The sequence below is a fragment of the Ambystoma mexicanum genome, chromosome 1p (assembly GCF_040938575.1).
Source record: "Ambystoma mexicanum isolate Mex_15411 chromosome 1p, UKY_AmexF1_1, whole genome shotgun sequence".
Lineage (NCBI taxonomy): Eukaryota > Metazoa > Chordata > Amphibia > Caudata > Ambystomatidae > Ambystoma > Ambystoma mexicanum.
Genome location: NC_090921.1, coordinates 706511160 through 706523531, shown reverse-complemented (window position 1 = coordinate 706523531; position 12372 = coordinate 706511160). Strand labels below are relative to the sequence as shown.

The 12372-nt window shown below is 48.9% G+C and overlaps 1 protein-coding gene across 2 annotated transcripts in view; it reads left to right on the top strand.

Annotated features, from left to right (window-relative positions):
* HCN3 (hyperpolarization activated cyclic nucleotide gated potassium channel 3) overlaps positions 1-12372 on the top strand; it is a 560500-nt gene that overhangs the window by 389226 nt on the left and 158902 nt on the right. For both annotated transcript variants that reach the window (XM_069650083.1, XM_069650079.1), the window contains exons 2-3: positions 10661-11090; positions 12123-12284. In XM_069650083.1, the coding sequence (XP_069506184.1) occupies positions 10661-11090; positions 12123-12284 (592 nt within the window). The remainder of the gene's footprint in view (positions 1-10660; positions 11091-12122; positions 12285-12372) is intronic.

Here is a 12372-nt window from a genome sequence, read left to right as displayed (position 1 = left end):
GAAAGGTTGAAATGTAGGGGTAGATTTGATGTCCAAAGGAATAGTGTTCCATAATTGTGAGGCTAGAACTGGGAAGCTGGAACCACCGGCTCTTTTTAGGGAGTATTTGGGCACTGTCAGTTGTAGTGTATTAGAGGATCTGGTGGCTCTAATATTCTGTCTTAAGGTGAATTTATCGGTTAAATAAGGTGGGGCCAGGTGGTTAAGAGCTTTGTATGTGAGGCAGATAGTTTTTAGGTCTATTTTTTGTTGGATGGAGAGCCATTTGCATGAGATTCTTGTGGCTGAGATATGTTCTCTTCTGGGAATATTAAGGGCGGCACGGAGTGCATTGTTTTGTAGAACTTGCAATTTATTGACAACCGTTTTATTGGCACCTACATACAGGCTGTTGCAATAGTCCAGTTTGGATTGTATAAGTGCTCTGGCTAGAGTAAGGCAATTGTTGGGTGATATCAGAGGTCTGCAGGCTCTGATTAGTTTCCCAGTGTAAGCAGTGGCTGAGGCAGTCATATTAATTTGTTTGGCGAAGTTGGTGTTAGTGTCGAGATAGAAACCCAGAGTTTTTACACTTTTGGCAGTGGGAATGGTGTTGCCTTCAATGATGAAGCAGGAGTAGCTAGGGCTGAGGTTCCGGATAGTGTTGGGTGAGCCGACAAGGAGCAGTTCAGTCTTGTCATCGTTCAGGCAGAGGCCATGTGTGGCCATCCATGCCTGAATGATGGAAAAGACTTCACCGATCCTGTTGACGTCCACGTTGTAGTTGCCTGATAAAGTGAGGAGTATCTGGGTGTCATCTGCGTAGTTAGTGTAGGTGACACCCAGATGGTCCAGTTTATCGAATAGGGGCTTTGTGAATATATTGTACAAAGTGGGTGAAACACAAGATCCTTGTGGGACACCGCAGGTAATGGGAATAGGGTCGGCTGCTGCTATCGGTGAGAAGACTCGCATGGTCCTGTTGTCCAGGAAGGATTGGATCCATGTGACCGCCGAGTGGGAGAAGTGTGCTGCCGATGATAAGTGGTTACACAAGATTTTGTGGTCAACCAGGTCAAAGGCAGCGGAGAGGTCGAGGAGAAGCAGGATGGCAGCCCTCCCTTTATCTTTGATTTCGTCTATCTGGCTCTTGAGATCAACAAGGGCCGTTTCCGTCCCATGTTGGGGACGAAAGCCAGATTGGCGAGTACCTAGTAATAGGTTAGTTTCAAAGTAATCCTGAATTTGTAAATAGGCCACTCTGTCAAGAATCTTTAGTAAAAATGGGACAGTGGTGATGGGTCTATAATTTGTGGGTATGTCTGGGTCGAGGGACTGTTTTTTTAGCAAGGGTAGGACCCAGGATTGTTTCAGATAACTTGGGACCATGTTGTTAGAGAAAGACAAGTTTATTAATTTGGTGATGAAGGGGGAGAGATCCCTGGCAGCATCCTTGATAATCTGTGCGGGGCAACTGTCCCCCTTGCAGTTCGAGGGTTTCAAGGATGCTATAATTTTTTGTACTTCAGGTATGGTAACCTTTTTGAAGGTGAAGCCTGAGCTAGTGGCGGTGAGTGGGGGATGGGTGGGTTTGGAGGTGGGGTCATGAGAGAGCTGTTGCAGTTTGTTTCCAATTTTAGTTTGGAGCCCTGAAATTTTATTGGCAAGGGCATTCTGGATCCCTGTGCACCAAGGTTTATCCTTTGTACAGGTATCTTCGGGAGGAGTGGGGTTTTCTAATTCCTTTAAAATGTTAAAGAGCTCTTTTGTGCTGGAGCCTGCCTGTGAGATCCTGGAATTAAGAGATTCTTTCTTAGCACGTGTGATCTCATTTTTGTAGAGGGTAGAGATATTGGTAAGGTTGGTTCTATTGTCTACCGAAAGCACCGATTTCCATAGTGATTCAAGTTTGCTTTTTTGTAGTCGGAGAAGTTTGAGCTCTGGGGTGTACCACGTATTCAGGTGCGCTTTAGGTTTCCCTTTGCGCATTTTTAATGGGGCAATGGTGTCGATAGCTTTAGCCATGGAGTCATTGTAGGCGTTGACCAGCGAGTTTAAGTCAGTTGTAATTGGTAGGGCGTTCAGATTGGGGGTCACCAGAGGCATTAAGGCTTCAGCTGTGATGTTGCTCTTTTTCCTAGTTAGGCAGGCCGGAGCAATAATAGGCCTTTTGTGCTCTAGGTTGTTGATATTAATGTCAAAGGGGAGGAAGTGGTGATCCGTCCAGATGAGCTGTACAGGGTCCTTTAGGGTGATGTTGCAGTTGAGGGCGGTTACCCAGTCAAGGATTCTGCCTTTCGAGTGGGTGGGTTTGGAGCAGAGTTGAAGGAGGCCATGCTCCTCTAATGCCGTGGCTAGGACAATGGCAGGGGTGTCAAGAGGGTCATTAAACCCGAGATTGAAGTCTCCCAGTGTGATCATTTGTGCTGAAGGTTTGGAGCTTTCGGCTACTAGGGAGGTGATATCTTCCTCAAATGAGCCAGGTGGACCCGGGGGTCTGTAGATTAGGTGCATAGTGATAGTACTCTTCGGGGAGGTTTGTAGTTTAGCTGTAAGGTGTTCACATGATTTGAGTAGAGGAGAGGAGCCTAGTCTGATATCAAGTGAGGACTTAAAGATGAGGGCTACACCACCTCCTCGAGCATTGGGTCTGTCTACTCTGAGGATAGTGTAGTTGTCAGGGATGGCTAGGGTAAGGGATGGTCCCGCAGCCTCATGTAACCAAGTTTCTGTCATAGCAAGGAAGTCTAGGTTGTTAGTCAGAATGATGTCGGCGACTTCTATGGAGTGGGCGACTAGTGATCTAACATTTAGAAGAGCTCCTTTTAGTGTATGGAGGGTAGAGTTGATGGGGGTTATAGTGTACTTGTTAGTTTTGTTGGGTAGTTTAGCTGGGAGTTTGCTAGTTTTGTAGTGGATTCTGGCACCAAGTCTATTGTTGCGATCGGTAGGGATAAGGGTGGTTGCTTGAGAGACAGTAAGGTCGGTCATTGTGGAGGGGCTGTGATGATGGGTGGGGCAGGGTGCTCTAGTGTCGGTAGGGTTCTGCTTGGGACTATCTGCGCTCTTATTGTCTAGGACATCATAATGCTGTGCATGGTCATGGGTAGGATAAGCAAATTGTGAGACCGGGAGGAAGGCTGGAGTAGTGGGCAGGAATGGTGTGGGGCAGACGATAGGGTAATGTCTTGGGCAGGCGGGTCTAGCTAGTCCATTTTTATGGGTTATGTAGCTGTTACCGTTGCAAAGTATATTGCTTTGCATGACACAGAAGGGGAACATGATCATGGTAAGGCAAAGTAGCATAAAGTGTGTGCTAGGGGAGATGCGCCGTGCAGAGGATTGACGGATGAAGGACATCGGTGCGACCATAGGGCACAACACAGTAGTGTGGTCTATATGCGACCATAGTGCACAACACAGTAGTGTGGTCTGAATGCGACCATAGGGCACAACACAGTAGTGTGGTCTATATGCGACCATAGGGCACAACACAGTAGTATGGTCTAAATGCGACCATAGGGCACAGCACAGTAGTGTGGTCTAAATGCGACCATAGGGCACAGCACAGTAGTGTGGTCTAAATGCGACCATAGGGCACAGCACAGTAGTGTGGTCTGAAAGCGACCATAGGGCACAACACAGTAGTGTGGTCTAAATGCGACCATAGGGCACAGCACAGTAGTGTGGTCTGAATGCGACCATAGGGCACAACACAGTGGTGTGGTCTATATGCGACCATAGGGCACAGCACAGTAGTGTGGTCTAAATGCGACCATAAGGCATAACACAATAGAGTGGTCTGTATGCAACCATGGGGCAAACATAGTAGCATGGTCTAAATGCCACATCAATCAATACAAGGTTTCTACCTTGATTCCACATTATCTCTTAAAAAACAAGTCAACTCCTTGGCTTCCTCCACAGCTTACACCTGCAAATTAATCGGGGCCTGCAGACCCTACCTCTCTAAAACCAATTGTATCACACTAACCAACGCCCTAGTGATGTCTAAATTGGACTACTGCAACGCCCTATATGCGGGTGCCAGTAAAACTGTCATAAACAAAATGCAAATACTGCAGAATAATGCTCTTAGAGCAGCCTTGGACATACCCCGCAGAGCGCACATATCCAACATCAGGAAAGACCATCATTGGTTAAAAATTAGTGATAGAGTCCTCCTCAAGACGCTATCTCTCATCCATAATGGACTGAACAATACTGCGCCCCCAAACATCTCGGCTAGACTGACCAGAAAATCCTCTAGTCACCACACTAGAGCCTCTAACCACGTCCTACTTGAAATTCCCAGATTCAGACTAACAAAAGCGGGTGGAGCAAGCTTTCCTGTTAGAGCTGCCCGTGCCTGGAATGCACTACCTACTGCATTGAGAGCTAATCTCCCCTACTCTAGATTTAGATGTAATGTGAAAAGTTGGCTCTGGACCAATGACGACCAACAAACTGATCCCCTGCTCTAGGCCGGGATCATTGCATATAATTACCCTGATACTTCTGAAACCAGACTATAGACTATCCCATTGCCCCTTGTGATGTGAGGTCCCCACATCTTGTACCTCTTGTATATATGTATTGTAAATATGTTAATAACACATGTAATGTTTCTTCTGTATGTATCCTCTGTATGTAACCTAAGCTTAAGTATTCTTGTGACTGCTGCGCCCGGCTACCCCTCGGTTTGGAGCGCATTATCAAATAAAAACGAAACTAAACTAAACTATTAATGTTTACTTGAAGTGTACCGTCATGGTCCAAGGGCCTCAAGCCAACCTTCTCCTCTTTAATAAACGCTTCCTGCGCCTCATCAATTTCCTTTCATCTCCTGCTGTCCCTTCTCTACCCTTCAATGGCTCCCTTGCCTACCCCTGCTCTCTCCCTCTTGGCTACCTTGCGCTCCCCTCCTTCCTCTTCTGCCCCCCCTCGAACTTCTTCTGCACATCCGCAGGGCGTACCTCTGATTTGTACCCCTCCCCAGAAGTCTTTCAAGGACGGAACCTTCTCCATATTGCCACTCTAAACTCTTGCTCAGCTGTCAAACACTCCTCTGACATCTGCTACCTCCTGGAGAAACTTGACCTCGATGTCCTCGTTCTCACCGAGACATGGTTCACGGCCAGCTCTGTCACAAGCTTTAACACTATCCTCCCTGATGGCTACAAGATCCTCTCTGCGCCCAGATCCAACCGCTCAGGAGGGGGTGCAGCCTTGATCTTCCCTCAGTGGATTCCTGCCTCTGTCATTCCTACACAAGCCTACTCCTCTTTCGAATGCCTCATCTGCAGTCTCTCTCTCTCTCCTGGTCATTGCCTCACTGAGGCTACCATCTATCGGCCACCTGGTCAGATCTCCTTCTTCCTCTCTGAGTGGGCGGACCTCTCCTCTTCCCTTCTGGTCTCAACCACTGAACTCCTCCTTCTTGGAGACTTCAACAACAACCTGGATGCTTCCTGTCCTTCCACTGGACTCTTTTATGACCTGTGCAACTCTCTCAATCTCTATTCTCCTCTCTGGCCCGACTCATTCCGCAGGGCACACTTTGGATGTTCTGATCTCTTCAGACCTTCCCCTTTTCGTTCCTCTCAACACTCCTCTCTCCTGGAGTGATCACTTTCTCCTTTCCTCCCATCTCACCCTCTCCACCCCTCAGGCCAAGCCAACTCCAGCACTGCCACCTACCTTCTCGGTCCGACCCATGAAGCGTGTGTCAGTGGATGCTTTCACAACACTTTCTCACCCCACCGCCTGCCCCCTGACTGACTCACACCCTGACACAGCCCTTTCCATGCTCCACTCAGCTATATCTGATACTCTCGATGTTCTTGCCCCTGTCATGAGGATCCGCTTGAAGCCCAAAGCCGAGTGCAACTCTTGGTATGACTCAAATCTCGTCACCCTTAAATGCAAGTGCAGGGTGGCTGAGAGGTAATGGCGTTCTTCCAGTACATCCTCTGAAAAACTGGACTGGCGCCTGCTCCAAAGGCAATACCGGCTCTGTGTCCACACCAAGAAGAGAGCCCACATCCAAGCCTGCGTCTCGGCGGCATCTACCAACTCGGCGAACTCTTTGAAGTCTGCAAGGAGCTGGCCAATCCTGCTACAGTTTCTACCTCTCCTGTCCCCTCCCAGGCCCTCTGCACTGCTCTGGCTTCTCATTTCATCTCTAAAGCTCAGGACATTCTGTCCTCCCTCTCTTCATCTCCCCATCCTCCCTCTACTCCCTGCTCTTCCTCTGGTCCTTTTTCGGCCACCTCTCCTCCCTTTCTTCTCTGCCTTTCCCCTGTTCTCATCAGATGAGGTTTCTAGAAAAGTCTGATCTATGAAAGTCTCGTCGAAGCAGATTCACCTCTGTTCCTCCAAAACCATCAAGGACCACATTGACACCGTGGCTCCTGCTCTGGCTGATTTCTGCAACCACTCCTTCACCACTGGAGTCTTCCCCTCCCCCCTGAAGCACTCCCGTGTGCACCCTCTTCTTAAGAAACCCTTCCTGCCCTGCTAACTATCGTCCAATCTCCATCACTCCCTTCCTAGGCAAACTCCTGGAACAGTTGGCCATCTCCGAGCTTAATCTTCACTCTGAATCTGTTGGTTGTCTCCATGACCATCAGTCTGGCTTCAGAGCTGCCAGAAACACAGAAACTGCTCTCCTGAACATACGTGAAGACCTGCTCTACAAACCCGACTCCAACACCCCTTGTGTCCTCATCTTACTTGATGTCTCTTCTGCCTTTGACACTGTCAACCATGCCATCCTGCTCAACCGTCTCCGTGATAACCTGGGTATCACCTATCAGGCCCTGGTTTGGCTGACCTCCATCCTCTCCGATTGGCCCTCCCAGGTCCAACTTGGGTCTTTCCTCTCCTCTATCTCTATCTCTACCTGTGGTGTTCCCCAGGGGTCTAACCTCTCTCCCTGGGTGTTCAAACAATACCTGGAGCTTCTTCCCCACCGCATTGCCGCGCTCTACCCCAATTTTCAGTGCTATGCAGATGACACTCAACTCATTTTCAGGCTCCCTTCTGCCACCTCTTCTCCTTCTCTCATCTCTGTCTGTCTGCCATCCAAGAGTAGTGTGCCGCCAAAGATCTCTGCCTTAATGCCAGTAAGACTGAGATTCTCCTCATCGGCGTACCTGCACCCTCCTTTCTTGTCACTCTCTGGCCGGCCTCCCTTGGCCCTCTTCCTGTTCCCGTCTGTGAGGCTAAAAACCTTGGGGTCATCTTCAACTCCACCCTTTCCTTCTCTTTCCATATCTCTGACATCTCTGAGAAGTCACACTACCAGCTGCACCTCCTCAGAGGTATTCTTCCTTTCCTCTCCTTATCCCAGAAGCTCCCTGTCTCCAGAGTTCTGGTTCTCTCCAGGTTGGACTACTGCACCAGCCTCTTTCTAAATCTGCCTGCTCTACTCTCTGCCCTCTGCAACTCATCCAAAACAGGACTGCGAGACTTGTCCTTGGCCTCAAGCCCAAGGCTGCATTGTCCACAAGGCCTTCTGGGGCCTGGGGCTTCAATACCTTCAACTCTCTCTAACTAAATAGTTTCCTTCTCGAGCTCTTCGCTCATCCGCCTCCAACTCCCTCAGGATTAGTCGCTTCTCTAAGCAGTAAGTTGGTGGTAGATCTCTTTCTTCTGCTGGGGCCTCCCTATGGAACAGCCTCCCTGCCTCACTAAAACTTGAGGAGAACCATCTCCGGTTCCGGAAGCATTTTAAGACCTTTGTCTTGGCTTCTGCTTTCTCTCTTCCTCTCCTCTGCTGATCTCCAGGCTGAAACCGAAACTACACTGGTTACCTGGCTACCCTCTGATCTCAGGCCCAGGTCCCCTCCTCCAATTGCACACCTGCACTGCCCCCGTGGCAACCCTTGCACTGTGGGACTGTTTTGTATCCCGACAGCCCCTACCAGCACCTGACACCTGATGTCTGCACTTACCCCTGCACTTGCCACCAGCTGGCCGCACTTTTATCTATTATTTATTGGCTTATTCTTTACTGTTATCCTATGTACTGCACTGCCCCTCCCCTTTTCCCCCACACTTTTCCCCTTCCCCCTCCCATGCACTTGCACGATCTTAATGTCACCTGGCCTAGTATGATTGCTGTCTCTGTCTTCCCTCTTTCCCCTCCCTTGCCTCATCGCGCTTTGAAAAACATGTATATAGGCACATTATAAATGACATATATCATATCATAACAGAAACAAATGACTTACCCTGCCTGGTCTCGAACACGTTCTCAGCAGAGTAGGCACGGATCTGACCAACATGCACCTAAAGCAGTGAGCTCCCAGTCCTGCATGGCAGCATGGCCAATATAGATGCAGAGACTAGTGTTTACCCTGAGGACCGTTAAGGGGAGGTGCTGTACAGAGTCTCACAAGCCCTTTAGTTATGGTAATGTGAGCTTTTTAATTGATGTATCTCTGTTGACGCATCCCGTGGCTTGAGAGAGAGTGGGGAGAGGGTGACCACACACAGAGAGACAGCCCTAAACTAACACCAGAGCAGCCCTGGCGCCTTTGATTGGGATGGCCCAGCGAACGAATGCCCAAACCAATGTGTCCAGTCTGCCCCTGGTTAAAGGTAAGGGACACTAAGAGGGAAATATTATGAAGAGAAGGACATGTTATGTTACAAGGTATTTGTAAAGCAGAACATTTGCCATTGTCATGATCATTTGGTGCTGATGGCTGCCCGGGCTGTGTGTAGGGTGCACAAACAGGTTCCAACGCAGATAATATTGGTGAGTTTTGAGTTTCCGTGTAGAAGTGTTGCCTAGATCTGATATTCTGACTTTCCTAAACTCCAGAGTATGTGTTATCGGTTTAGGTGTGCGATAGCCAGTGGTAGTTAACGGCACTGGTTGCTTATTGGTGTGGGAAAACATCAGCAGGTTTAGCTCTCCTAAGAATACTGCTAGCCTGAACAACCGTGAAGAACTGCTTGCATCTTTTGACTCTAACTCTCCAGCTGTCTCATTCTACTATATCTCTCCTCTGCATTTGACACGGTCAACCACTCCATCTTCATAAAACGATTCCATGATACCCTAGGTATCTCAGAGCGGGCACTGGACTGGCTGACCTCCTTCCTAAGTGACCATCCATCCCAGGTTATCTCTTTCTCCTCTCCCACCTCAATCTCCCCCTGTGGCATTCTCCAGGGCTCCAACATGTCTTTAACATCTATCTTGCTCCACTTGCACATCTAATTTCCACTTTCTCCCCTCATTCCCAGTGTTATGCAGATGGCACACAACTCTTCAAACTGCCCTCTGATCCTTTCCTTACTTCCTCCATCATTCCTGACTGCTTATCTGCCATCCAGTCCTGGTGTGCCTCCAATGATCTGTCTCAACGCCAGCAAGACTGAGATCCTACCCAAAGGGACACCTGCTCCCTCTTTCTTCCCATCACTCTGGCCATCCTCTATGGGCTCTCCCTCTTCTCGTTCATCAGAAGCCAGAAACCTTGGAGTCACCTTCAACTCCTCTCTTTCCTTTCTACCTCACGTCCAGGACCTTGCCAAGAAAGCCCACTTTCAACTCCACATTCTCAAAGGAACCGTTCCTTTCCTCACTTTCCCCGAGAAGCTCAATGTCTCTGCAGCTCTGGTACTCTCTAGGCTGCACTACTGCAACAGCCTCTTCCTCAGTCTACCCTCTTCTCTATATGACCCTCCCAGCTTATCAAGAATAGGGCTGCAAGACTTACCCTTGGCCTCAAGCCCAGGGAACGCTTCTCTCCAGCCCTAAAATCTCTCCTCCGGCGCTAACTCCCTGCTTGTCAAGTGCTTTTCTCAACAGCAAGCTCGTGGCCGATCTCTTTCCTCAGCTGGCTCCCTCCTCTGCAATAGCCTCTCCCTTCCTCTCTGTCTTGAACTCGTCAAAACTTCCCCTTTCACCTCCTCCTTCCCCCTCTCCCTCCCTTGCTGAATCCCACATTAGCTGATTTTGGGGACCTGGGCCCTTATGTGTCCTTCTGGGTCCTGGTTTCCCACACCCGCCAATCGCCTTCAGCCTCCTCCTACTCCCAGCACTTGCCGTTTGGCTCCCACTGGCCTGTGCTATCTCACAGGCCTGCACATATTGTTTTTGGCAGTTGACCACTCTTACCAAGTGATCCCTGACTGGCACTTAGCAGTTGCTTGCAACCTATTCCCTAGCACTTCCCTTCGTGGCACTCCTCAGTACTTACCGCCATCCCTCCATCCCCCCTCACTGCACTTGCACGTTCTGAATGCTCACTAGGCCTAGTTGAACCGCCTCTTTCTTTCTTCATTGTTATTGAAATTGCCTTTCACTCCCATGTTCCCTCCCCATTGCCCTGCGGGCACTTTGAAACGCAATTTACTTGATGTATAAGCACCTTACAAATGCACAATGAATAAATAAATAAATAAATACTTGGATTTTCCAATATTGAGTTGGCAGTAGTAGAGAGGGATGGGCATTGGGTTTTAGAACTTGGTGTTTGAGCACAGGGCTCAGTCCGAGTTGTGTGTCCAGTTTTGGGGTTGATTGACTCTAGGAAATATGGTTCTGTATAAATGGGTTTGCAAGGTGCTCCCATAAAATTGTCTTTTCTTTCTTTATACCCCTCCCACTTAATGTCCTGAGTTTCATCAGTCCCCTTTTTCCTTTCCCTGCCTTCTTCAGGTTTTACTGGGATCTCATCATGCTGCTACTAATGGTGGGCAACCTGATCATCTTGCCCGTGGGCATCACCTTCTTCAAAGACGAGAACACCCCGCCCTGGATTGTCTTCAACGTGCTCTCTGACACTTTCTTCCTTGCCGACTTGGTGCTGAACTTCCGCACGGGCATCGTAGTGGAGGACAACACCGAGATCATCCTGGAGCCACACACCATCAAGATGAAGTACTTGCGCAGTTGGTTCCTGGTGGACTTCATCTCCTCCATCCCAGTGGATTACATATTCCTCATCGTTGACCTGGAAACCCAAGTTGACTCGGATGTTTACAAAACCGCCCGGGCCCTGCGCATTGTGCGCTTTACCAAAATTCTCAGCCTGCTCCGGCTACTGCGTCTCTCCCGGCTCATACGCTACATCCACCAGTGGGAAGAGGTTAGTGCCCCTGGCTGAAAAATGAGGCCTATGACAGGTGCTGGGTGGAGGGGTCAGGAAGAACCATGTAGAACACAGATATAGAATTTCATAAAGACTTCCATTAACCATCCAGTCTATCCATTTACCTGTAAATATGGCCACCATGTCCACCCAGTCTACCAATTTCCTTGCCAATATCTACTACCAGGCCCGTCCTGTTTATACATTTCCCACAGATAAGGACCACCGGGACACTCCTCTTCATTTGGCTGAACATACCCTATTGACCCAACTAACCCCCCATTCTGCGGACTATCCTGTAACCCATGATGGCTAGGCCCCATCTATGTGCCCATTCCCATGGAGATAAAAACTGCCAGACTTGCCCATACTGTCTGTTTCTCTGAAAGTACGACCCCACTTCCATCCTTAATTCCCAATTCATTATAGATAATGGGTTATAGGCCCAGTGAGTCTTCCAACTCAATTTTAGATTTAAAAAAATCACAAAACTATGCAGTCTGCCAAATTCTTTACAGAAGAGGAGCTCTGGGCTCATTCATTCTGCCCATTTCCCTGCCATCCAGTCTGCATTAACTCCTCCCCACTCATACAATGCATAGACTGCCTTTCCCCATCTTTGACCCTTCGTTGCATGTGTGTAAATCTGCTTTTTTTGCAGTGCCAAATCACCATTGTAGTAGAATGCCTCGGCTTGTCCATGAAGTGGCGTCAGGGATATCCAGGCTTTAGTCTGCTGGAGGAAAGAAAATGAGCAAAGGGGAGATAAAAGGGTGGCAAAGCGGGAAGAGGATGCTACAAACACAGGTAGGGAGGGGGATGCAGTGAAGGAAGAAGGTTTTATAGTAGCATGGGTGCATGTAAGCCGGTGGACCATAGTTCTGCCAAAGGGCGGAGGCAGATATCTGCTAAAGTACTGTGGCAATTAGGTAGTGGCGACCAAAGCAGATTTGGGCAATTGTAAACAGATACATGATGGACAACTTTGGTGTCTTCCTAACACTTCTTTTTGCTCTCTCCCTCGGCAAGATTTTCCACATGACCTACGACCTTGCCAGCGCTGTGGTGCGGATCTTTAACCTGATTGGCATGATGCTGCTGCTGTGCCACTGGGACGGCTGCCTGCAGTTCCTGGTCCCGATGCTGCAGGACTTCCCAGAGGACTGCTGGGTCTCCATCAACCACATGGTGGTGAGTAGGTTTGGTTGCCATGTCTCCTGTCTCTCCCTTCAGCACCCCCTGCGTATACCTCCTCTGCACTTTCGATTGAAGGCACAGA